We start from the raw sequence: 27685 nt of genomic DNA, 5'->3' as shown, positions 1-27685 counted from the left end.
AAAATTTAAATGTATTTTCAATCTTAGCACTTTTATAGAGTGCATGTTTCTGTGTACATTAAATAATTTTTAACTTTGTGATAGGTCAAAATGTTATTAAATTTAATTTATACTTCTTTGGTGTCTAATGAATGTGAATGTTATGCCAATTATATCTTTTTTGAGGAATTATGTCTTTTCTTCAGTTTTCTATTGAAGTGTTTTTTCTTTTTTAATCAGTTAATTAATGTTTATTTTATGTGCATGACTGTTTTGCCAGTATCTATGTAAGTGTACCTGTGTCATGCAATGCCTGCTGAGATCAGAAGAGGGTGTCAGATTCCCTGGAACTGAAGTTACTGATGGTTGTTAGCCACTATGTGGGTGCTGGGAACTGAACCCCAGTCCTCTGCAAGAGCCATCTCAGTAACCACTGAACCAGCCCTCCAGCCCTGAGGTGTTTTTCTTAATGATTAATAAAAGTACTATGTATTAAAAATATTAACTATCTGCCTATTGTGTGTGGAACAGACTTTGCCTTTTGCATTATCTTCATCTTTATGATCTTTTTTGTTGCTATTGTTATTGTTATTTTGTACTGTAAAACTTTGGGATTTTTTTATGTGGTTGTATCTGGAGTCTTCTTTTACCTTCTTCCTAAACAGTCTATTTATAAGTCCTTCCCAGGTCTCAAGAATAGACACGTTGAGATGTTAGTTCTTTATGCCATTGTTTCTTTTTACATTTGTGTGTGTGAGGGGAGAGAGAAATGGGGGTGGGGTGCATGTCATAGTGGACATGTGGAGCTCAGAGGATTACTTGGGGGAGTTGATTTCTCCTTCCACGATGTGGGTTCTGGGGATTGAACTCATGTAGTCAGTCTTGGAAGCAAGCTCCTTTACCCACTGAGCCATCTCACTGGCCCCGTTGTTTTCTTTTTAACACTGAATTATTTTATCCATGGTGACTTAATACTAGGGTAAGCTGTGAGTAAAGAAACCTAAGTCCCATCCCCCCTCCCCACCACCAAATGATTAGCTAGTTGTTTACCCAAAGACCCAACAAACCACAATTTCTCAACTAATTGACAACATGACCTTTGGGCTGGGGCTGTAGCTCAATAGTACAGTACTTGTCTAGTTACACAAGATCCTGAGTTTGATTCCCATAATTAGAAAAAAGAAAGAGAGAGAGAGAGAGAGAGAGAGAGAGAGAGAGAGAGAGAGAGAGGAAGAGGCTTCAGGAGGAAAAATAAAACACAACTGAAGCACCATGTCTAGCCGTTTTCTCCACATACCTGTGCTCATGTGCTCATAGCTGTGCTCGGATTTGCACTCATCTGTCTATTCCTGAGCCAGAACCATACTGTTTTAACTATTATTGCTTTCATACATGTATTCATATGGGATGTGGCCATTTCCTCCCTCTATCATTCTTTCTTCTAATGAAATGAACTGGCTCTTTTCATTAATTTACTAATCCAATAGAAACTTTATAATTATTTTGTCAAATTCAATTTTTTAACTCCTTTTGGGATTTGGCTTGGAAGTATGCTTAATTTATACATTAATTTGAGAAGAATTGACATCTGACTAACATTGCGATTTCCCTCTCTCCATTTATTAAAGTTTTAATTGAGTTGTCCATAAAAGCAATATTAAATATTAAGTGTGTTAGCAGGCATCTTTGTCTTGCCTGACTTTAATGAGGCTCCTAACCTGGAGGCTTTGAGACTAGGCAGCAGGATAAACATTCTAGCGTTTGAGACTGGAGAGATGGCTCAGCAGTTAAGAGCACTAGCTGCTCTTGCAGAGGATCTGGGTTTGAATTCCAGTACTCACATGGTGGCTAACAACCATCAGTAACATCAGTTCTAGGGAATCTGACACCCCCTTCTGAATTCCATGTCATTGTGTGACACGGGTGCACTTACACACATGCAGGCAATAAATACACTCATACACACAAAATAAAAATAATTTTAAAAATATTTTATTATTTTTTATTTTATGTGTATGAGTGTATTGGCTGCATGTATGTGAGTGCACCCATGTCGTGCAATGCTGCAGAGATCAGAAGAGGGCTTCTGATTCCCCTGGAACTGGAGTTAAGGACGGTTCGTAGCCATCATGTGGGTGCTGGGAATTAAAACAGACAATTCTGGAGCTCATGTCCTGCTTCTACTTTGCAGTACTGTAGGCAAGTTACTCTTCTAATTTGCTTAAGTGAAAAATAAGGTCATAGGATGACTAGTGACACACACCTCGTGATATTGCAAGATTTAAAAGAGATAACACATGTGAATTGGGTACAGAACTCTGCCTGCCGTGAGCCTCTCCATAATGGGCAGCTGCCAATCTAATGTCAGCATCCCTTGTGCACTGGTGCCTGCGTTAAGCTGGATGCTCTGTTTCGTGTTAAAGATACAGCTTTCCTACCTTCTTAAGCCTATCTTTTTTTCTTAATTACTAATGGACGTTGACTTTAATAAGTGCCTTTTCAAAATCTGTTGAGCTGTTAATTTTTTCCTTTGACCTATTTCTGTACTGAGTTATAACTCTGTGTTCAGTGGAATCAAACTGAACTCAGTGCGACTTGGCAGTTTTTCTGTTAATAAGTTGTGCCCTGGTGGATAGGACTTGCCACCTTGGAGGTCAGTCTGTTTGGAGGTGGATCCTCCACTTATTCCCCCAGTAGACATACCTGCTGCCAGCATCAGGGCCCTGCCCCACTAGTCACTGTGCCCAATACCGAGTCTGGGGCTCCTGCTCTCCATCTCCAAAGGGTAAGCTCCCCTTGTCTGTCCTAATAGGAGGGCCCTACCACCTTGATTCCCAAGCTTTTGGGAGATTCTGTGTCAGAATCCATTTCCTGCTGGTGATGTAGCTCAGTGAGAGCAGTCCTCTCCTAGCAAGCACAAGGCCCAGGGTTGATCCCTAGCTCCACCAAATGAAGAAAAATGAATGAAAGACAGATTGGGGGGGGTTGAAGGAATGAATGAACGAAGACAAAAGAAGAACCAAGTTCTCTGTGTTATCATCATCCCCTTCTCCTAAAGCCACTCCAGTCACTTTCATCCAAGTCCAGCACCTCTCACAAGTCAGCCTCTCTCCTTCCAAAATGTGTCTGTACTTACAATCTACCCCCAAGTCTCCATTCTCTTTTATATTTTCAGTTTACACCTTTTATCCGTTTATTATCAATCTAGAGGTGATCCAAGTAAGGGATTAGCACTAGATTTGATTCTCCTGTTATACAACAGTTTTAATTAGAGGGGTTGGAGAGATGGCTCAGCAATTAAGCATGTACTGCTCCAACAGAGAAGCCAAATTCTGTTCCCAGAACCTACTGGATGTCTGACAATGTCCCATAACTCCAGTCCAGGGGACCTGATGACCTCTTCTGGCCTGTCTGCATACACACACACACACACACACACACACACACACACACACACACACACAAATAAAGTCTTTAATAATAAAAATGTTCTAACTATACACTGGGCTTTAGTTGATATCAAACGATTCACTTATTCCCATTTAACTTTCAAGTTTTTTGCCTTCAATTTTGCTTTTTCTGGGATTAATATTGTCTCTAGTTGTCTTTAGAATATTTTCTTGATATATTTAACCTTGATTTTCATTTGAAGTGTTTCTGTCCCTGTGTTCTGAGGTCTTGTGAACATGACTGTGGTTAGGTTTGCCTGGATAATGAGACATTTTTATTGTTGTTATTAAAAAATTGTGTTTGGCCTATTTCTGACGATTGTTAGTATTAATAGCACCAGTCTTCAACAGCTCTGACACTGCGCCCTCAGGCTTTTCTTCTTTTTCTCTTGCTTTCCTATCCTCATTTTTCTATATGACCAGCATTTATCTCTACTTATTTCCCTGATATTTTCCAGTATTTTGGAAGGTTTATGTCCTGCTTTCAATTCTTTGCATTTTCCTAATAGACAAGTAGCCAGTTCTTTTTACTGAGGAGTTTTGTGCATGTCTCCTCTACTTCTTCAGTCTGACCTTCTTTTAAGGCCAGTTATTTTTAATATTTTATTTATTATTTTTATTTTATGTGTATGAGGGTCTTGCCTGCATGTATGTAAGTGCACTCAGAAGAGGGCATTAGATCCCTTGGAACTAGAATTATGGATGGTTGTCAGCTGGGAGCTGAACGTGGGTCCTCCTCTCAACCGCAGCCCCTGTACCAATGTTTTCATCATCATGAGTTTGATCTGGAATTTGGGCTTCATTTAGCAGATTATTAATTTTTTACTATTTATTTATTTATTTATTTAGACAGGGTCTCCCTGTGGGCTCAGCTGGCCTGGAACTCACTATGTAGACAAAGCTGGCCTGGAACTCAAAGAGATCTGCCTGCCTCTGCCTGAGACAGGGTCTCCCTGTGGCCTCAGCTGGCCTGGAACTCACTATGTAGACCAAGCTGGCCTGGAACTCAGAGAGATCTGCCTGCCTCTGCCTCCTAAGTGCTGAGATTAAAGGCATGCACCACCACACCTGCCTCTTTCTTTTATTTTTAATGGAATACGCATTTGTGGGGTACAGTGCAATATTTGAATACACATGTACAGTGTGTAAGGATCAGATCAGGGCCGCTGCCGTGCCCATCACCTCAAACACTTAACCATTTCTTTGTGGTGAGGGGATCTTTGAGGTGTGCTCCAAGGGGATTCTCCAGCCCTTATCCCAACTAGATCCAGCTGCCTACCTGGCTCAGGGCCTCACCATCTCCAAAGGATAAGCCCCCTTTATATTCAAAATCCTGTATAGTAACTTTTTAAAACTATAGCTAATGTTAACTACAGGTACCCTCACTGTGCTATGGAGTGCTGGAAGCTGTTCCTCCTGTCTAATTGCATCCTTGTTCCTACTAACTGCCTTCTCCACAGACCCTCCCAACCCTTCCCTGACTCTGGTACCCACTGTTGCACTCTCTGCTCCTATGAGGTCTTCTATTTTTTAAAGTTTCTTATGTAAGTGAGAATACGTGATATTTGTTAGAAAAATAACTTTGACAGTAGAAGCTAAAAGCATTACTCATTGGGGCGCAGTACCATTTAACCCCAATTACTGTCTTTTTATGCACAACCTCCCCAATCTTAAGCTCTTTCACACTGTCACTTGGGCAGTTGTTTTTATTTTCAAGAGACATTTTTGAGGGCAAGATGTAATGTTTTTCAAGCTGTTGAGTGTCTCACGACACCTTTCTGTTGCTGTCACAGGCAAACTGGCTAAATAATAAACATTAGGTGTCAAATTTTTCTGAGAATTTCTATAGATGATAACCTATGTTTTTTCTACCATTAATTGCACCAAAAATGTGTTAATCTGGCCTGACTTTGTGGAAATATTATTTTTCTTTTTCACATATGCTAGGTACCTATAATACTTACAAAATGTTTGTGCTCTACCTACAATTTAAAACATTTGCACTGATGCATTTCTGTACAGGTAACTAGTGGGTGGAAGGGTGGGTATATAGATTCCTAACTGTAGGGTCTATTTCATTAGGAGTAAAGAGCCTTCTGGTCTACCCATATAACCATCTTATTTCCCTGGAAATGCCTGTTTAATGAAACCTTCACCTATAAGTCTAGCCAATTTGTTCAAAGCTTCTCTTTCAATACTATTGGCAAACCACACATTTCCTACAACTATTCTGTCTCCCATGTTAACATCTTTCTAGCTGGTTCTCTTATGGACCTTGACACTAGAGCCCTAAGATTAGGTTCAAATTTGTTCTGATCTTATTCTTCATATCAATAACACTGTTCTTCACACCTTCCAGTATGGGCTCTTCCAGCACTTTTAGATGATTACATCATCTGTGTTTTCATTATATGTGTGTGTGGATGCAAGTGCACACTTGCCATGACCCCCGTGTGGAAGTCAGAGCACAGCCTCACCTGCCAGTCCTCCCCTTCTACCTTGTTTGAAACAAGGTCCGTTACTGTTCACTACTGTATGTGCAGGCTAGCTGGCCCGTGGGCTTCTGGGACTTCTCCTCTCTCTACCTCCCATCTTGCTGTAGGAGACCTGGGAGCACAGGCGCACACTTCCACGTCTGGCTGTTACGTGGCTTCCGAAGATTCAAACTCAGGTCCTTATAGTTGGCAGCAGGCTCTTTACCCACTGAGCATCTCCCTAGCTCACTCTGCATTTTCTGACCTCATCTTTTTCATGCCCTGCTACTGTCTTTGCAGCCAAGCATGTGCTCACCGCCCGACTGTCGCTGGGGTTTCTCTGACCACTTCACTCTCTCAGGACACTTGTCTTCCTTCTTTTCCTTTCACACGGGTTGTAATGAAAAAGTTTTCTTTCGACTATTAGCTCCCCCACCAAATTCATAGCTCCACAAAGGCAAATACTATGTCTATTTTATTTCTATCACCACCTCAGAGCTTAACAAAATGGCTGCCAAACAAACAGCATGTGCTCAAGAGGTGTTATGAGTATGTGCTCATTACCATGGTCTGGGATCCCTTCAGTTGTATCAACAGTTTTGATCCAGATATTTCCAGACTTTAGTCCTTGAATTTTCACCTTTCCACCACTTTCATAGACCATTTGTTATGTTATTCACTTAATGTTTAATTTTAAATTGATTCACTAAGTGGTTAAGCCTCATCCTAGGTCATAAAACTTGCTAAAGTCAGATGATATCCTAGTTCCAATTTCCTAGACTATATTAAAATAAACACTAAACTGTAAAAAAAAAAAAGTCCATTTCAACCCCAAATCAGTTGTGTACCACATAAAGATACTTTGGGAGACCCTCTGTAGAGATCTTAGGCAGAGCTCTTTCCCTAAAACGCCCATGTTGTCTTGATTTAGGCCTCAATTTGTTCCCATCTTATTCGGTGACAAGCAAAATATTTGGTGGCTATGATTCATGCTCGTTTGCTTGCCTGTGATGAGATGGCACTCTGTTGGGATTAAAGATGCATAGCAGTGAGGTAGATACCACCTCTTAGCAACAGGGTTTTAAGGGGATTCTCACTAGGGAGAAAGGCAATAAACAGACAAGCAAAGTCACAACATGCCTGTGCTTACAGCTTTGAGGAAAACAAACTGTGGGGTTAGAGAGTCATGTTGGAAAGTGGTGACATTTGATCTGAGGATGACAAAGGGTGAGCCATGGGAAGAGCTAGAGGTAAGTATTCCAGGCAGAAGGAACAGCAAGTCCTGAGACAGGAAAGGACAGAACTGAGGGATTTGGGAGGAGCTGACAGTTCAGCTTGCTGGTTTTCCTGAATGCCTTCTAGAACTAAAAATGCAGTGCTAGGCAGTTCTACATCAAAGCCTAGCCCAGAATCCACACTTGTATAGTTTAGGCAAGTCTTGAACCTGGGAAAAGTGTGTGGGCCGAATCCACACTTGTACAGTTTAGGCAAGTCTTGAACCTGGGAAAAGTGTGTGGGCCCAACAGATGCACATGTGGCTTTTAAGCACATGAGAGGCCAGGATGAGGAGTTGACTGCCCAATGTGTTGCTCGGCAGTAATTACTTCTCCTTGCTCCCTGAATGACCAGAAAGCCAGTCCCTGTCAACCTTTGCAACCATAGAGCTTAACAGATTAGCAGATGTGCCTATAGCCTTCAAGAGACAACTGAAAGGCTCTTCATCAGTAGTTAAATTCTCCCCCGGGAGCAACAGGTCATTGGAGAGGGATTGCCTGTGTCTGCTCCATCAGCTGTAGCTGGATCACTCCCCACTAGGGGGCACTGTTAGGCTGCAGGAAGTGAGGCCAGCTGGCAGAACTCATTCTTGTAAACCCAGCCATACCCCCTGGAGACCCTGGTGTGTGTGGTTATAAAGCTTGGTGTTCTTTTTTGAAAAAAAAAAAATCATTAAATTCACTGACTGGTCTAATCATTGACTGGAGAACATGCACGTGCCTGGGAAGCATCCAGAATTCGTGGGGATTAACTAGTCCTCATATGGATCTGAGCACTTATGGTAGGGGATGAATGAGCTGTGTGAGCATGACAGGCGGGGGACACTAAAGGCAGGAGACACTGCATGATGAAGGTAAAGATACTCAAGCAAGGAGACTGGCATCAGAAGGCTGCTGGATTGGTCGACTTCATCTTCACTTGACTGCAGTGTTGTCTCTGGAGTATGGTAAAAGCTCACCTGCAGGTGGAAGGAAAGGGGAGCTTTGGTGACTTTCAGAGCATGAGAAAGGGCTGAAATCACACTTGTGTGGAGGGAGAGAGCCATGGGAGTGTGGACTAGCCCCCGTGTGCTGATGTCCTTCATGATGGCCACTCATAGTCTCTAGTAGAAGCAACCCGATGATTTAAGGTTTTCTCTGACAGCTCTCTTTCCTTTTAGATGAGGGATAGGGACAGGGCAGCCAGTTTCTCCAGACACCCACTGCTACTTGGAACAGGGGTAAATCTGCGAAGGAAGGGGAGAAGGTTGTGTGCACACTGTTTCATACGGACTCACAGAAACAACAAAGGGGTAATGATCCCCTCCACACCACTTGGAAACATCACTGCCCCTACATACCATCTTGTTTCCTGGATGTCGATGTACTATGGAGTGTCACACAAATGCTGGCTCAGAAAAAATGTGAACAGGTACACCCTAGCCTGAGAAGGGCGATGGGCAGTTCCTTGGAGCTCTGATTTGTAAGGAAAACTGTGACAGTTCCAAGCTGGCTGGGGTGAAGGTTAGAGGAGACGGGCGGCTACCAATTGGATTTGCTTATACTTTAGATGTGGGTGTTACTTGACAACTGGTGGATGATGAGCCATTAATGGAGGCATATGGAGATCAGTGGGAAGTCCAAGAAAACACATATGTGAAATACATCTGGAGATCAAAAGCATGCTTTCCCAAAGCCAAGAAGAAACAGATTTTGGGGCCCCAGATGCCACAGAAAGGTGAAATAAAGCCAGGACCAAAGACAGAATCAAGGACTGGGGATGTGGCTTATGTGGTAGAGTGCTTGCCTAGCATGCATGAAACCCTGGATTCGATTCCCCGAAACACAGCAGAAATCGGTATGGTGGCACATGCCTGTAATCCCAGCAATCAGGAAGTGGAGTTAGGAGGATCAGAAGTTCAAGGTACTCCTCAGCTACGTAATGAGTTTGATGTCAGCTTGGGCTGCATGAAGCCGTCTCAAAACAAAATAAAATACACACACACACACACACACACACACACACATGCACACACACACACACACACACACTTTGAATTGGCATTTAAAGGTGTTCTCAGAGACAATGACAGAAGGGCATGGGTTGGGAATCAGAGACCCTGAGTTGAGGTTGAACGTGAAGTGAGGAAGTGGATCATTAGGCTTTATTTCAAGATCCTGGAACTGAAGTGAACAGTAGACACACAAGACTGCAGCAACAGAGGGTGCGAGTGTATGATGGGCTTCTTGAAAGAGACTTGAATGAAAAGAGGGAAATAAGTAGAAAACAAGGGACCATTCATAGATGAGTGCAGCGTTTTGTGACTCACACAGGCATTCACGTGCTCACCTAACTTAGACCTCAGGACAGCTGAAGAAGTCTGAACTGTTGTAGGTGAGGAAGCTATTATGCATGTTTCAGAGGCAGAAAATGCTCTGACTTAAATCAGTCTCCTCGCCTGACATCAGCTATTCAATTGCATTGAACACAATGAGCATTCATCAAATATATAAATTGTACTGGTATTTCCAATGCTTCCTTAATGCCTGGATACTCAACTATCAAGACCCAGCAGGTCAGTTTCCCAGTGGAACGTGATGGAAATGCAAAATCTTAGGCTCCCTCTTAACACCTATTGAATCAGAACTGCATCAGTGAGACTCTACGATTTTACCTCCTTAATCCACTCCCAGAAAGAGGGGTAGAGGGGAGAGGAAGAAGATAAACCCAGAGGAGACAGGCAAATATGCAGAGTCACCTCCAGCTACATGGTCAGCCACAGATGGAGCCTGAGAAATTGAAGTCCAGTTGCCTAGAAACTTATCAGAACTGCGCATGCAGCAGCAAAAACATTCACTCCACACCCACGATCACCCTGCCTCCTTTCAGAGCCACCATCTAAAGAAACTAGCTATACACCCTCAGCCTCCCATGTCCTCGCTACCCACCCACACTCAGCCACTCCAAACCTTCCCTCACTCTGCAATACAGGAGTTTGTCTTCCTAAGTATTATCAGTGGAAGCTTTTTTAAAATAGCTTTTTGTTAGCTAGACTTTTTAAAATGACAACACATACTGAGGAAAAGAAGAGAAACAAGTCTGATGAGTACAGAAAGCTAAAGGTGAAAATGAAGCCCCATTGTATGCCATCATCCACTCAAATGCCCAAGGCCATCTTCCAAATGTAATCCCAGCTAACAGTGTATTGTGCATCCTTTTAGAAAACATGTACATATACTCGCCAGCATATGTGTATATTTTCTGTTTTGCAAACAGGGTCAAATAAACCTGACTACAACTTGCTTTTTCCACTTAATAATACACCCTGACCTCCTTTCAATAATTTTTTGCTTTTTTTGTTTGTTTGCCTTTTTTTTTTTTTTTTTTTTTTTTTGAGACAGGGTCTCACTATGTAGCCCCAGATGGTCTGGAACTCACTTATGTAGACCATCAAGGCTGCCCTCCATCTCACAACGATCTGTTTCTGCCTCCCAAGTGCTACGATATTAAAGGTGTGCACTACTATACCCAGCAATGTGCCTCAACTTTGAATAACCATATTGTAATTGATCACATGGTCTACTTATAGTTTATTTACCCCACTACCACTAATGGCCACTTGACTTGTTTCTTTTAGTAACTGCACACAGTGTTGTGTAGTTAAGTTCTTGCTAGCTGCTATAACAAAATAAAGGTGTACTGGCTCACAGCAGTCCAGGAAAGGCACTTTCTAGTTGTAGGGCACTTCATTCCCTTCTTGTTGGATTTGCCCTATACAAGGATCACAGAGTCCTTGGCACCAGAAAAGACAGCCAAGAGGATACACGACTGTATTATCAGCTTGGCCTTGGCACACTGTCCTTGTTTGTCCCTGTTAAGGACCAGCATGGCCCCAACCCAGGTGCAGCAGGGTATCAGGAAAAGTATTCCTCAACCTCAGCCTTCATTCTCCAGAGGGATAAGTAGACACAGAAGAGGAGGGGAGAGGCCTTGTTGTAAAGAGCTAATTCTTTCTATAAAAAAAACATTTTATTTTTTATTTTTAGTGTATGCATGTATTGCGTGCATGCAGGTAAGTGCACCCGTGTCGTGCAATGCCCTCAGAGGACAGAGGAGGCCATTGGATCCCCTGAAACTGGAGTTACGGGCAGTTGTTAGCTGCCATGTGGGTGCTGCGATTGAAACTTGGGTCTTCTGCAAGAACAGTCGGTGTTCTTAACCACTGAGCCATCTCTTCAGTCCCAAGAGCTGATTCTTAAAGCAAACCGACTAAACCTCCACACTGAGCCAAACCCCAGACACACCTGTGAACATTTACCCTCTGACTGAGCATAGACCTGAGTCAGGAGGTCACTTCCTTCTAAGTTTACAGCATCAAACCTTCACTCTTAACTGACCAAGGAGCAAAATGCTCCATTCCAGTGACTCTACCTGTCACTTTCCTTCGTTCACATGATATTGATCTAGACAGCGTGGCTATGGCTCTTTAAATCCTGCCCATGGCCGCCACTGGGCCATGACCAAACTGGACTACTCCTGTTTGAGGCCCTGTCTCAAAACAAAATAAAAGCCATAAACATGCCTGTGTGTACATACACACACACGCACACGCACACGCACACACACACATACACACACACACGTTGAACTGGCACTTAGGACAGAAGGGGTTGGGAATCAGAAGCACTGAGTTGAGGGAACAGGCGCACCCACCGAGGAGGAAGAGCAGATCTTTGGTGGATACCTCACCATCTCTACCATAAATACTGCAGGGGATATCCTAGACCTAGGTCTTTACACATGCGTACAAACAAATTCCCAGAAGTACAATTGCCTCAAGAGACACATATGTTTAGACTTTGGAGATGGCCAACTGCCCATTATGTTTGTTTGCACACCTGCCAAACTTGGAAGGTTTTCTGTTCTTTATATACTTGTTAAAATTATGTCAGCATTTTAAAAAATATTTTTTCTCATGGCTGGAGAGATGACTTCCTGTGTGACTGTAAGGACCTGAGTTTGGATCCCCAGGACCCATATAGTGCCAGATAACAGTAGAGCATATCTGTATCCCCAGACTCTTCTGACAAGATGGGAGGCAGAGACAGGAGCGCCCCCAGGAGCTTGTGGACCAGTTGGCCTGGCACACACAGCACTGAACAGGAAATCTTGTCTCAAACAAGGTGGAAGTGAGGACCAAGGTTGTCCTTTGACCTACACACATACACCATGGCATGCATGTGCCCTCATCCACACACATGTAAAAACATACACACAATATATAGGCATGCCTGCACAGACATTTTTATAGGTATTATAGCATTACAGTATTATGAGTGAATAATATGATCTTATGATTTTTTTAAAAGTGTTTCATTTATTATTTTTATTTTATGTGTATGAGTGTGTTGCCTGCATGTAGGTAAGTGCACCTGTGTTGTGCAATGCCAGCGGAGGACCGAAGAGGCCACTGGATCCCCTGGAACTGGAGTTACAGACAGTTGTTAGAGGCCATGTGGGTGCTGAGATTCGAACCTGGGTCTTCTGTGAGAACAACCAGTGTTTTTTTTTTTAAATAATGTATTGAGAATTTCATAATGCATATGAGGTGTTTTGATCAAATCCATGCCCACTCCCTTCCCTCCATCTCCTCCCATATCTCCCCATCACTTTTTTCCTGATAGCTTCATGTACTCTTTCTTCTTCTTTAATTTTTTTATGGGGCTTTTGGCTACTCTAACTGTATTAGTCACTTTTCGGTAATGCTAAAATCTTTTAAGGATTAGATAAAAGCTCTCAAATATTTTTGACATTTTTAGCCTTTGAAATGGAGTAGGTTGCTAAGAAGCCCAAGGACACTGTGAGTTTTAGCCAAGAAACTGGCTACTTTTCTTTGGGGTCTTTTTACCTTAACTACCTAGCAAATTCCTACCTCCTGTTCTTATCACACCATCCTCTGAAGAGGTTACCCAAATTGCCAATAGGGAATAGTGACACAGACCACTCTGGCTTCTTCCATGCTGAACAGGCACACTAACATTCCCCCTTCTGAAGAGGTAACCCTAAAATCTTTTAAGGATTAGATAAAAGCTCCCAAATATTTTCAACATTTTTGGCCTTTGGAACGGAGTAAGTTGCTAAGAGGTCCAAGGGCATTGTGAATTTTAGCCAAGAAACTGGCTACTTTTCTTTGGGGTCTTTTTACCCTAACTGCCCAGCCAATTCCTACCTCCTATTCTTATCATACCATCCTCTGAAGAGGTTACCCAAATTGCTAATAGGGAATCGGGATGCAGACCGCTCTGGCTTCTTCCATGAACAGGGACGCAGGGTGAGGCAATTGGAGTACCCCTTCAGTGGGTCTATCTAAAAGACTCCCAAACTGCATAAATCTTATCTCAAGGAGGAAAAGAAAGACTTTGAATCATGAATAGGAGATGTGAAGAAGTACAATCAGTGTTCTTAACTACTGAACCATCTCTCCAGACCCCGATCTCATGATTTTAATCTTCATTTATTAATTGAGAGATATTCTGTGTTGAGATATTAAGTATATATTGAGCTATTTTTCATATATTTATTTTCTTTTTTAAAAAAATTTATTTTATGTGTATGAGTATTTTGCATGCATGTATGTAAGTACACCCATATGTGCAATGCCTGTGGAAGTCAGAAGAGGGCATCAGATCCCCTGGAACTGGAGTCATGGATGGTTGTTAGCTGTTATGTGTGTTCTAGGAACCGAACCCAGGTCCTCTGCAAGAGCAGCCAGTGCTCTTAATTGCTGAGCCATCTCTCCAGCCCCATACACTAATTTTCTATCTGGCTTTTCCTGTCAACTCTTTTCTCATGACCTGCATTCCTTTCCTGTAGTGGCCATTTCTCAATTGATTTGTGAGAAGTCAGAAATATGTAGATGAAAAAATACGAATCGTCCCTCTGTGTTTCCATGTACATGCTATGGGCATTTTTCCAGTTAGTCATTTTTCCATTTACTTATCTTTCCATTCCAAAGACTTAATTTTTTTGGTTTTTATTGATTGAGAATTTCATATATGCATATATATTTTGATCAAGTCCACTCTCCACTCTCTCCCCTACATTCCTCCCCTATCCCACAACCACTGTTCCCTCCCAATTTCATGTATTCTCTCTCTTTTTTAAAACCCATGGAGTTCACTTAGTGTTGCCAGTGTGTGATGGACGTAGAATAATCTACTGGCATATGGGTAGCCTCTCAGGGTCTTTCCCTGTGGAAAACCAACCCTCCCTCCCACAATAGTTATCAATTGCCAATAGTCCCTCAGCTAGGAGTGGATCTTCCTGACCCCCTTCCCCTCTATACTGGGATTTTGTCTGGCTTGATCTTGTGCAGACCTTGTGTATACAGTCCTAGCCACTGTGAGTTCGTAAGTGTGGCTTCCCTGTTGTGTCCATGGGGCAGGAGACGGGAGGGAAGGTAGAGGAATTTTTTAATGTGCTCTAACTGCAATCTTTTCCTTCATCACTTTTGTCTCATGTCTAGAAAGGCTGTCCTTGTGCCAAGATTAATTTTTTAAATTCTCACATTTTCCTCCAGTGCTGAAGTCACACTTGAATCCAGACTCTGCAACTGTGTTGCGTTGGTGATTTCCTTCAGTTCTCCGTGTCCTAGTTTCCACAGCCCCCAAACAGGAAAAGTGAGGGTTTCTGCTTGCTAGGGTTATTGTGAAGCTGGAGCAAGATGATTCAGTCCCAGAGTTTAAACAGCCTTTGGCTCAGATGCTGTGCACCAAGTGTCAGCTGTCTGCTTGTTCATGTGTAGGGTTTGTGGTATATGACTGTATACATGGATGATATGCTGTCTATTTGTTGTTTTTAATTAGCAAGTAATGGACTTTTGAAAAAAAATTCTCTTGAATTCCAAATCCCATACACATAGCCAGCCTTTAAGAGAACCTACTGTCTTTGAATGGATGTATTATTCTGTGTTGACAATCACGCAACAAAATTCAAGGCAAATTTCACAAGGCCCAAAGTCTAGCTTTATTAGGGACATTTGAAAACTGAGAGTCACAGCAGAGGAGGTGGAGAAACAAGGTGGCCCTCTTCTCTATTAACACAGAGGGGCCTGCCAAGACCTGTGTTCTTATGCTTTAGGGAGGAACCCTTTCCACACACCTCTATCAACTCCCTTTCTTTAAAGCAATGAAGAGAGCAGCCTTGTCAGTTGGGGGATAACCAGATGACTGGTTGATGGTGTTTAAACAATGGTTAACAGTGGTTAGCTGGGGACCTTGGGGACCTACAGCAAACTGGGTTTGGGGACAGATCCTCCTGCCAGAAGAGAAAACTGCCAGTGTTTGCAGGAAGCTGAATTTCTGAGTTTAGATGCAGACCCCCACATGGGAAATGGGGGATCCCGTCCCTCTACTCCCCATTGACCCACAAAGCTGTTAACTCTGTGGGGAGAAAAAGTATACTTGACATAGCTTTGTATCCCTTGCATACAGAAAGTGCAAAACAAATGCTTGCCCAGTGAGTAAATACAAGAATGCAGACCAGGTACAGGACTAGGCCTTATTAATGCAGAGATGTGCCAGGCATGATCCCTATCTATAGGAATCTGACACCATATGATAGACTCAGATAATATGTTAAGAATGGGCCATGTCTATTTTGAGTATCAATGGAATCATAAAGGATAAAAAAATGCCTTTCTCCTCTAGACAAAAGAAATGATGAGGTCAGGGAAGGCTTCATGGTGGAGGTGATATTTTGCTAGACAGGTTAAGAAACACACAAAGGGCACATGTTAAGGGTTCATCCACATGAACAACAGTGTATGGGGAAGAACAGACTGAACTTTGAATAGTCCAGTCTGGTCATGGCCCAGTGGTGGCCATGGGCAGGATCAAAAGAGCCATAGTCATGCTGTCTAAATCAGCACCATGTAAGCAAAGGAGAGTGATGGATAGAGCCACTGGGTGGAGTCTTTTACTCCTGGGTCAGTTAAGAGTAAAGGTTTGGCACTGTGAACTTAGAAGGAAGTGGCCTCCTGATGCAGACTCAGGTCTGCACACAAGCAGAGAGTAAATGGCCCTGGGTATGTCTGGGCCTTGGCTCAGTGTGGGAGTTTAGCAGGTTTGCTTTAGGAATCAGCCCTCTACAATAAGGCCTTTTCCCTCCTCTTCTGTGTCTAATTATCCCTCTGGAGAATGCAGTGCTTTTCAAGGAGCCTCGTTGCCCACTTAGAAGCTAATAAATCACCATAGTTCCCCAGGCAGCTGGGCCTTCCAGAACACAGGCACAGAGTACACAGCTTTAGCAAAACTGAAGCCTTCCAGAGAATCTATCAGAAATAATCGGAGGCACGCCTGTGTCTATATTTCCAGTGTTGTCCTGTTCAGGCAGGTACCTGTGTGTGCAGGATGTACCTGATGCGGACAGTGGGGGCTGAGGGAGCCATTTCTGCTCTATTGAGTGGCCCTTGTGGATCTGGAAGAGAGCCCCAGGATGATAAGAGCAGGTATGGTTTAGATAGGAGGTGTCCCCCTAAAGACTAATGTGTTTAGGGCTTGATCCCCTGGTGGTGATATAGAAAGATAAAGCATCAAAATGATACCAATTTCATCAGAGTTGGTTGGCCTATTGAGGAGCTCACACTGAATGGTTTGGAAGACCTGGGGCCTGGTTAGAAGTAGTTCACAGGAGTTTATCTTTGGAGGATATATCTTATTCTCTCTCTCTCTCTCTCTCTCTCTCTCTCTCTCTCTCTCTCTCCATCCCTCCCTCCTCTCTCCCCTCTCCCATCTCTCCTCTCTCCCTCTCCTTCCTGGTGACCATTCATGTATTCATTCATTAGGCAAGCACTTTTATAGCACCTACTATATGCTAGAGATACAAAGATATGTCAGGTGTACTTTCTGTCCTCAAGGAGTTGACAGCTTTGTGGGCTAACAGGGAGTGGAGGGGTGGGCTGCCCCTTCCATGTGGGCAGCTTCCTCCACTAGCTGGAGGGTCTACACCTGAACCCAATTTCCAATATGTCCTCCCTCAAGGTCTCTAGCAGCTCAGCTGGTGAGCAGTTCTGTCCTGCTATGCACTCCCCCACCATGATGATTCTACACCCCCGGCAGGCCCAGGAACAGCAGAACCAGCTGACCACACACTGAAAACTCTGCAACCAGGAGCAAGAATAAGCCCTTTCTCCCTTAAGTTGATTTGCCCAAGTATTTTGGTACGACAACACTGCTGCACAAAACAAACAGAGAACATTTGGAATTTTTCTTTTTAGTATGTACCACAAGGAAGTCTGCGGTTCTTCTCTTTGGATGACACAGCGTGGAATGATGGGACATGAGATGTAGTAATGTAGCTCTGCTACCTCAAGCAACATGATTCTGCCTCATTCTTCCCCATTGAAAGCACAGTCTTCAAGGAGTAGTTTCAAAAACCCTACTAAGTATCATCTCCCTCCCAAGTGCTGAGAATACAGCAGTCAACAAGACGGACAACAATCTTAACTCTGGGAATTTACTAACCTATAGTAGCAGGGTGGGGGTTCTAAACATACTAGAAAATACATAGCCTATTATACAGTAAGGAGTGCGATATTACTTATGAGAGTTTCATTTATTAAAGTTGTACTTCTCAAATTTCTCTGATAGTGAGACTCATGGGAAAATTTGTTAAAAATACAGATTTGTGGCTGGAGAGATGGCCAGCAGGTAAGAGCACTGGCTGTTCATGCAGAGGACCCGGGTTCAATTCCAAGCACCCACATGGCCGCTAGCAATCATTCATAACTCCAGTTCCAGGGGAATCCGACTCCCTCTTCTGACCTCCTTGGGCATTGTATGACACGGGTGCACTTATGTACATGCAGGCAATACATTCCTATACATAAAATAAAAATGATAAATAAAATATTTTTTAAAAAATAAAATAAAAATACAGATTTGGGGGCTGGGGATATGCTTGGTACAGTGCTTGCCTAGCATGCACATAGTCCTGTGTCTATCCCCAGCACCACATAAACCAGGTGTGGTAGCACATGCCTGTGATCCCAGGATTTATTGAATGGAAGCAGGAAAATCAGAAGTTCAAGGTTATTCTCAGCTACATAGCAAGTTTGAGGCCAATCTGGAATACATGAAACCTTGTCTAAAACAATAAAAATATAGCTCTATAGACCCCAACCCCAATCCCACTGAGTAGGAATGTATAGGAGAGACATGTTTTTTCTTGGGAGCATACCTCATTGCTACTTGTGAACAACTCTAGTACAGGCTGTGTGGCTGAAGGAATGCAGTCTACACACTGTGGTTCTTTGCCCACTAGAATCATCTAGGGAGCGTTCACGTGGCAGGTTCCTGGGCCTAGTGCCCAGAGTTTCTCACTTAATTAGCCTGGCTTGGGACCCAAGCACTGCTTTCCTCTAAAAGCTCCCAAGGTGGTCCCAGGCACTTGGGCTTGGGCTAGGGACTGTATGCACATGGAAAAACAGAAATGCTACACGGATGCATTTCTTTAAACCTAATTTACCTTCCCTCAACTAGAGGGTATGATGGAAGCAGAGCTTGGATTCCCCCTCAGTCTGCGGAGGAAGGGTACCTGTGACCACCAACACACCTTAAACACAACAGAAACAATCTTTCCAGGACTGTCTGCCAAGGCCTTCTTCTTCTCAGGAAGATGCTGAGGACAGGCTGTGCTTTGTAAACCAGCATCAACATCTGAAGAATCATGAGCCACGTTGTGGTTTGCAAAAGTGTCCTCCAAAGGCCGTATTGTGACAGCTTCCCAGTCTATGATGCTATTGGGATGTGTTGGACCTAGGTTGCTGGGGTGTGCCCATAAAGACGATATAAGGGTACCAGCTCCTTTCTCTTCCTCTCTTTATGCTTCCTGACCATGAAGTAGAAACTTTAATCTACCATGTGCTCACACCACATGACCACACCCCATGCCCACACCATATGCTCACACCGCATGTCCACACCACATGCCCACACCACATACCTACACCACATGCTCACGCCACATGCCCACACCACATCCCATACCACATGCCCACACCACATGCTCACCATCACATGCCGATCACCACAGGCCCCAAAACATGGACTGGACCCTCCAAACTGTGAGCCAAAATAAAAATTTTTCTTTATAAGTTGATTGTCTCAGGCATTTGTCACAGCAACAGAAAACTGACTAACACAGGCTGCTTCCTAGCGGGACTGTCTCTGAGACTGCATCCTGGATCCATTCATTAGGCATGCTACAGTGGGCCAGGTAATGTGCTACGAAAGTAAACAAGAAGGAGAAACACGTCCAAGTAGCTAATAACCTGCTGCAGTAAAAGGGGACATAAGTGATAATTACATAAGATTAGGATGGTGAGCAGATGTAAAAGGCAACATGAGATGGCAAGGAAGGAGGTTACACAGGATATGACTCTGGGTTTAGATATGAAAGATGAAGACACATTCATCAGAGCAAGAGAGACAAGAAAGACAGGACAAAGACTTGAAAAATTAAAAATCCAGTGGGTGGGAAGGCAGCTTAGCCAGTAAAGTGCTGGCCCAGTAAAGTTCTGGCCACACAAGGATGATAAGTTCAGTCCCTAGAACGTAGTGCTCGTAATACCAGCACTGAGGAGGCTAGGCTAGGCAATCCCTGGGGTATATTGATCATTCATGCTAGCCAAACTGACAAACTCCAAGCCAGTGAGAGATCCTGTCTCAAAAGCAAGGTGGACAGACTCCTGTGGTTGACCTCTGATCTGCACATACGCTAGCAACCTGCATTCTCTCTCTCTCTCTCTCTCTCTCTCTCTCTCTCTCTCTCTCTCTCTCTCACACACACACACACAATGAATTTAGCAAGGGAAAAACACATGTGAAAAACACTCATGTTTGGAGACTGGGTTTAATGTTCAGTGTGGCATGACCATCAGGTTACCAGGAAGTGGTAGATTAATCCCAGGAAGGTAGAAGAGAATTCATAGCCCATGGACTATGAGATTTATTTCAAGGAGTCACTGAGGCCTGACATGATTAGATTTGCTTTCCAAGGTGGCAGAATGGAGAGAAGTCAGTAAAACCATGGAGATCATAGGGGAATCCTTGATTGGAGAGCTGACAGAGGCAGGGGCTGTGTGGCAGGGAAGGGAGGGCACAAAGACTTGGGAAAGATGAGAAGGCAAGGTAAAAGACAGCTGTGAGAAAGAGTAGAGAACATCACCTGAATTCGTTTCTGTCTTTAGAACATTGTTTACAAAAACAAGCAAAAGAGCAAAGTACATTTGAGGAGGAAAATAGTGAGGTGTCCAGTCGGTAGACTCTCCTGTCCATAGACTCTCCAATTTAGAACACAGGAGAGCTTGAAGTTACCACTTCCATTATCAGCCAGAGTCACCTTCCAGATGATGGCTACAGGCTGGAAAATGAATGAGATCATCCAGGAAGATCATGTTAAAGGAGAGAAATGGGAGACTGACCATCAGAAAGATCCAGAGTGGATTGGAGACAGTCAGGAATTTGAAGGGGCTGAGGAATCCAGAGCACACCTGGACTGGAGGGATTGTTGGCATCATTTAAACTTCAAAAAACTATTGATGGAGACATCACTTGTATGATTTGTGGATAAACTCCAGAGATGCAGCTGCAAGCATGTGGCATCCTACCCTCATGGGATTTATCATGGAGAGCAGTGCCGGGGCCTGGGTGGGGGGGCTTCCACAGAAAGAAGGGAGGAGAAGCCAGGTGGCAAAAGACAGAGGCACAAGCATCAGAAGCCACCTGCAACTCAGAGTCGTGGTCATTCATAGGAAAGGTGTGTAAGGAGGGCTCAGAAAGGGCAAGAGCCAAGAGAACCACAGGCCCTTCTAACAGATACTGCTAGGAACCCTTCAGGGCCCTGTGTCTGGTCGGAAGAGCGCCATTTCCCGTCCTCATGACATATCCTCAGTCTTTGTGACAGAACTGGCTTTCGTTGGCCTGACTTCCATTACGCACCCACTCTTCAGCCCACCAAGATTCGTCCGCAGTAGGAAGGGTGGTTCCACAAAGGAAAATCTGGGGGCTGTGACTGGATGCAGGGAAAATTGCTGCTGAGAAAATTAAAACAACAGATGGGATGTAAGTCCAAACAGTGTGTGTTGGACAGTTCTCCCAATATTTTCTTTTTCAGTGCTACATAGAAAAAGAAGGGAGATGGAAACTCAATGGGGTTATGGAATGAGATAAGTGTTCAGCTGTTGCTAGCAGCTGTAAACAAGCAAAGTTAAATTCTGATAAAAGGAGAAAAGTCAGGCCTTAAGGCAATGTCTAATGTGCCCCATTGCCCCCTTTAGGCAATGTCTAATGTGTGACAAGCTATGTGCAGAGAGCATGGTGGTGGCTATGGAGCTACTCTGCATATTATCACCATAGGATCCAATGACCTAAAGAGAAATTAATGTTCTAGGGTGTCCTTTGGAGGCATAGAGAAAAGCTGCTGTGCACAAGAGCCCTTCAACTTGTGGCATAACTACTATGAATTTATTTGTCATATGGTCCTTCTTCTGGTGTGTGTGTGTGTGTGTGTGTGGTGGGCACATGCATGCAGATGTGCATTTCCTGTGTGTGCATACAGAGGTACTCTCCACCTTACTCCCTTGAGTCAGGCTTTTCACTGAACCTAGAGCTAGGCTGTCAGCGAGCAAGTCCCAGCAATCCTCCTGTCTCTGCCTCCCTACAGAGTTGGGGTTACAGGTGTGCTCAACTACACCTGGGTGTTTTCATGGCTATTGGGATCTGAACTGAGACCCTCATGCTTAGACAGCAATTGCTCATACCCACTGAGCCATCTCATTAGCTCAGTTTGGTTCTTATACTTTAGCATCTGTCATTTGGTTTTGCAACCGATGGGCCTATTAGGAATCAGAATAGTGGCACTTCTGTTGGAGCCCAGCTTGGGGGTGCTGTGGAGATCATTGGAATTTATCAGGATTTTCCAAACTGGTAACAATGAGGCATGTTATCAGATGCTTTGGGCAAAAGTTCACCGGTCCATAGTCCACTGAGCTTGGGAAGTACTGTTTCTACTACTCCCTTCCTGGATGTTCTTTACTGTACTAAAGAATATTATAAAGAAATACGTTTAATGATCTGTCAAGTCACCAGCATCTCTGTACTGTGGAAGACCTTTACATCAATAACATCCACAGAGTTTGCAAAAGTCCTTAGGCAAGGTTTAAATCCCCTGTTCTGCGTATATAATTTCATCTACTCACATTTTCAACCAAACCCCCAATTGTCTAATTATAATGTGTACCAAGTTTATTTCCAAGAAAATCCAGACACTGAATTCTATTGAAATGCATTGGGGCTGTTTGCTCATAATGTTCTTTTTTTTCCTTTCTTTCTTTTCAGACAAGGTCTCACTATGTAGCCCAGGCTAGCCTCAAATCTACAATCCTCCTGCCTTAGCCTCTCAAGTGCTTGGATTATAGACATATGCCACTACAACTGACTTGATATCCCATCTTAAAAAATATTGCCCACTCAGCATTAAATACTGGTAAAACTCTCAGCCCACAAGGCTGAACTTTGGTCTTGAAGCAAAAAATATCAGTTGCATCAGCCTAGTTGCACAGTGAATGTGGAGGTTCAAGAAGTCAAAGGGTGGGTCTGCAAAGAAGCCTGAGGAAATGATCTAAGCATAGGGGGACAGTGAGTCTCTGCACACTCTGTTCTCTGAAAGCAGCAAGACAGTTGCAGGATTCAAGATTCAAAAGAGGAGGATTGAAAGACTTGAGATGTGGCAGGGTTCCCCTTCCTTGTATAGTGGGAACTAGCTGCATACTAAGAGTGGATAAAAGGAGCGTGTTGGGGATTTGGAACATTTACAATGGAGAATGACTGGGGGCACTGTAAAGACAAATACGACATTGCAAAGCAATGCTGAAGACTCAACTAAAACTAGAATTGATAATTACATAAAGCGTCAACAATTCTGTCCACTGATGGTTGACAAGTCAAGGGTAGAATTGGAAGAAATGAAGGGTTGGAATGCTACATTATTAGAGACTGAAAGGGCAAATGATTCAAGGCAGGTGACCTTCTGGTTGATGATGATGATGATGATGATGATGATGATGATACTGAAATTATTGTTCACTGGTCCAGAGAATGGAAGAAAGTGAAAACAAGAAGTTCACAGATTAATTTGAGGACAGGTATAATGAGTTTGAAACAGTGGTAAAGGTGAAAGGAGACAAAGTTGTAATCTGCCATTTCCTGTGACTGTCATAACAAATGACCTGAAACCGTAACATAAAGCAAGAGGTTATTCTTTCAGGGCTCTGGAGGTCAGATTGTTAGCGGAGTTAGTCTCCTGTGAGACAGAGCTGCTTTGTGACTACTGGTGACAATCATGCTATTCTTGGCTTGTAGGTATATTACTCCACACTCTCTTCAGCTCACCTTCTTCCCCATGTGTCTCATAAGGTCACTTGTCACTGGATTTAAGTCCCACATTCATTCAAGGTATAGGTCTTCAACTTCATGTCTTCATGGATTCTTTTTCCCAACAAAGTCACATTCATAAGTTACAGGTAGATATCTTTTGAAGAGTCAGCCTTAAACCCCTCACACAGTCCAAGAATGAACATTTCAGAGTCATAACAGTTTCAATGCCAAGGCCCAAGGTTTGGCCATGAGTAAGCATTTCTAAAGAAAAGAAAAGAATGATAGGAGATAGCTGGACTAGAGGTCAGAGAGCTATGAGGCCAGGTGGAGATGACAGGGTTGGCAAGAAGGCCAGGAGTTGGGAGTCTGTGTCCCAATGGAACACAAGGATGGATGCTATGGGGGCCAGTGAATTGTGAAGTTGGGAGTGAGGGATGCAGGATTGGGGAACAGTGTATCTCAGCTCTGCTTTCCCATTGGAGTCATCTGGTTCAGTGTGAACTTTGAAAATGAGCTTTAAAAAAATATCTACCCCTAAATGCTTTGAATTGGTTTAGGATGGAACTCAGACATCTTTATTTAAAGAAGGAGAATTGGGGGTGGGGAGGAGGAAGGAGGGAAGGAAGGAAGGAAGGAAGGAAGGAAGGAAGGAAGGAAGGAAGGAAGGAAGGAAGGGAGAAGGGAGAAGGGAAGTTAATTCCTTATGTAGTGTTCATGTGCAGCCAACATCAAGAAATACCAGTTTGCAGGCAAAACATGACCATCAGAAAGAAATAATGACTGGGAGCCAGAGGTATTCCCTGCCATCAAGGCCTGAGAAAGGCACAAAGAAGGGAGGCTGTGGAGCCTGTATCTTCATCCCCTAAAGTCCCAAGCAGAGCAAAAAATTTAAAACCAAAGGAGAGAGAGTCACGTTACCTGGCTCTTACTGAGCTCCTGCCAGCCTGGAGAGCCTTGTGCTTCTTGCAACCTACACAAAGGATGTAATTCAGTTGTTTTTCGACAGAAGACGTCAGAACTCATTTCTATAACAGTTTCTATTCTTGCAAAAACAAGCCTTTTCCACTCAAAAAAAGATTTACTTAATGTATTTGGAGAAGTATCTTTTGCCAGAATAATATTCAATGGCTCACTTTGTATTTTTGAATACATAATAAACACATTAAAAATTTCAAGCAGCGTAAAGGATTATACAATCAAATGTAATTCTTATTTGTCCCCAATCACCTAGCTCTACACCCACCTACAGTTCCCTCCACAGAAGCAGCTACAATTACCAGATTCTTGTGTATCCTTCCCAAAATAAGCATGCTATAGCTTGCCTTTCTTCATTAAAAGAGATAGGGTCATCCTTGGTGTCCATGAGGAAATACTTCTAAACATTTACACAATACCCAAATTCACAGATGCTCAAGTGTCTTATATAAAATAGTGTCGTATTTGCGTATATTCCCCCACACCCTCATGTAGTCTTTGAATCGTCTCTATGTAGCTTATGGTCTTATAGTACATAATACAATGTAGCTGCAATATAGAAAAAAATCTGTATATATTTGGTACAGATGCATTTTCCCAAAGTGTTTCCTTTTTCAAAAATTTATCTTTGTGTCTGCCTCTGTGTGTATGTGTGGGTGCATGTGTGTTTGTGTGCAGGTAGCATATCATATATGTGGAGATCAGAGGACAGCCTCAGATATTGGTCATCGGTCATCATTTTCTACCTTGTTTGAGACAAGGTCTCTTGTTCACTGATGCATACTTCAGGCCAGCTGGCCCACAGTCTTCCAGGGACTCTCCTGTCTGTCTCTCACCTTGGTGGGAGTGATGATGGGATTTACAGACATGCCAAATGCATCCAGTTTTCAATGGGTTCTGGGGATCTGAACTCAGGTCTTCATGCTTGCCTGGCAAGTCCTTACCCACTGAGCCATCTCTCCAGCCCTCCCCAAATATTTTCAACCCACAATTGGTTGAATCTCTGGATGCAGAACCCACAGATATGGAGGCTTATTGTATGTTGAAAATCATTCCGTATTAATACAGATCTATCCCGCTCCTGTGAGTTGGCTGTTCCACAATTTGTTTGACCCAGTGATAGATGCTTAGTTTGTTTATAGTCTTAAAGAAACTCTTGTTTAATATATTTTTAAAATTCAACAAGAGTTAAAGTGGGTTCCTTGCCAGGTAAGAACCTCAAATAGTTTAAAAGAGAAGGGGACTTGCAGTGGTCCCGGGTGGAGGGAGATAGGGCAGTGCCTGAGGTGCGACCCCAAACAGCCGCACCCTGTCTGATGCTGCGTTACTTCTGCCCCCAGGAGCCTGATGCCCAGGACCTTGGAGACTCAGATCACTTTGGAGAAGACGCCCAGCTATTTTGTCACCCAAGAGGCCCCTCGACGAATATTCAACATGTCCCGAGACACCAAGCTGATCGTGGTGGTTCGGAACCCTGTGACCCGAGCCATCTCTGATTACACTCAGACGCTCTCCAAGAAGCCAGACATCCCCACTTTCGAGGGCCTGTCCTTCCGCAACCGCACCCTGGGCCTGGTGGATGTGTCTTGGAATGCCATCCGCATCGGCATGTATGCGCTGCACCTGGAGAGCTGGCTGCAATACTTCCCGCTGGCCCAGATCCACTTTGTCAGCGGCGAGCGGCTCATCACAGATCCAGCAGGTGAGATGGGACGCATTCAGGACTTCTTGGGCATCAAGAGATTCATCACAGATAAGCACTTCTACTTCAACAAGACCAAAGGATTCCCTTGCTTGAAAAAACCAGAGTCGAGCCTCCTGCCTCGGTGCCTGGGCAAATCGAAAGGGAGAACTCATGTACAGATCGACCCTGAAGTGATAGACCAGCTCCGGGAATTTTATAGACCTTATAACATTAAATTTTATGAAACTGTTGGGCAGGACTTTAGGTGGGAATAAGTCACGCCCCAGGTACAAGGGCCCTTCCTCCTGTCTCTTCCATGAGGATTGCTTTCAAAGTTACCCATCCTCATCTCCAGCCCCTCTTCCCATCTAGAACCCCAGGGTGGATCATCTTGGAACCAGGAGGCCCAATAAAGGCCAAGAGACTGTGGTTCCTGCCACTGGCTCTCACCAGTCTGTCCAAGCAAAGTCTAGCTGCTTCCGGTATATCCATCCAACCCTGGAAATGGTTCTCCCTTCTGCCCATAAGCGGCCTTAGGGAGTCCCTGTAAGAAGAGTGGTTCTCCCAAAGATGGGGGATGCTCTAAGTTGTGATGGCTCCTTTGCTGTGAGAACAGCAGTCCATCCTGTCACTGTCCACTCAGGAGTGACCTTCTTAATTCCATGTGGCATGTACCTTCCCTCTGAGCTTAATTTCCTGGAGCAGCCCTGGGTGCTGGAAGACCATCCTTGGTCCTCCTCACAACTCAGCAGCTCATCAACAGAGTGCAGAGCCAGAATCACCCTCCTGTCACCCCAGGAGATGGACCCTGTGATGACGAAATAAGCCAGTGACTTCAAAGCCTGTGATCTCCGCTGTACTTGGAGGCTGCTGCCTTCAATAGGCACTCTGTGACTCTCCCTGCTCCCTGCGGAAAAAAGCACATAATTCTGCTGTTACGGGTACTTTCCTCACACGAGCTTTCATGTTCAGCATGCGTGGAATCATGCTTGTCCATGTGAAATAAATATGGCTCTCTTGTGTCCTTAGCGCTAAGCATTTCTCTACAATGCATTTCTCTATGGCAATCTTCATTCATTAGAAACTCCCTGTGCCAAAAGCAGTTGGTGCTGGGAAGGGATTGGGAGGACAGTCAAGGGGACAAATATTGCATGGGTTGAGATATGGGAAAAGGTTCTCGCTGTAAGAGACTGATGTAGAAAGATAATGTAGAGCTATATAAGGAATTTATTCATCTTTCAGGGCTGGGCATCGAACCCAAGGCTTTACACACACTAGGTACTCTGAAACTGAGTTAAATCCCAGACATTTTTTGTATTTATTTTGTGTTTATGTGTTGTATGTATACATGTTCACTTGGGGTAGTGCATGTGTCTGTGTGGTTGTGGTTGTATGTGTATGCAGAAGCCAGAGGTCAATCAGGTGTCATTCCTC

General features: G+C 43.7%; 1 protein-coding gene across 1 annotated transcript in view; it reads left to right on the top strand.

The window, feature by feature from the left end:
- The window catches only part of Hs3st2 (heparan sulfate-glucosamine 3-sulfotransferase 2), a 108960-nt gene extending 81685 nt beyond the window's left edge, over positions 1-27275 (top strand). Inside the window, exon 2 of the mRNA XM_008843822.3 lies at positions 25908-27275. Coding sequence (XP_008842044.1) covers positions 25908-26526 — 619 coding nt within the window. The 3' untranslated portion in view covers positions 26527-27275. The remainder of the gene's footprint in view (positions 1-25907) is intronic.
- The last annotated feature ends 410 nt before the right edge of the window (positions 27276-27685 follow it).

This window comes from Nannospalax galili, unplaced genomic scaffold (genome assembly GCF_000622305.1).
Source record: "Nannospalax galili isolate Female #2095 unplaced genomic scaffold, S.galili_v1.0 scaffold381, whole genome shotgun sequence".
Taxonomy (NCBI): Eukaryota; Metazoa; Chordata; class Mammalia; order Rodentia; family Spalacidae; genus Nannospalax; species Nannospalax galili.
This window is presented reverse-complemented; position numbering and strand designations above follow the sequence as displayed.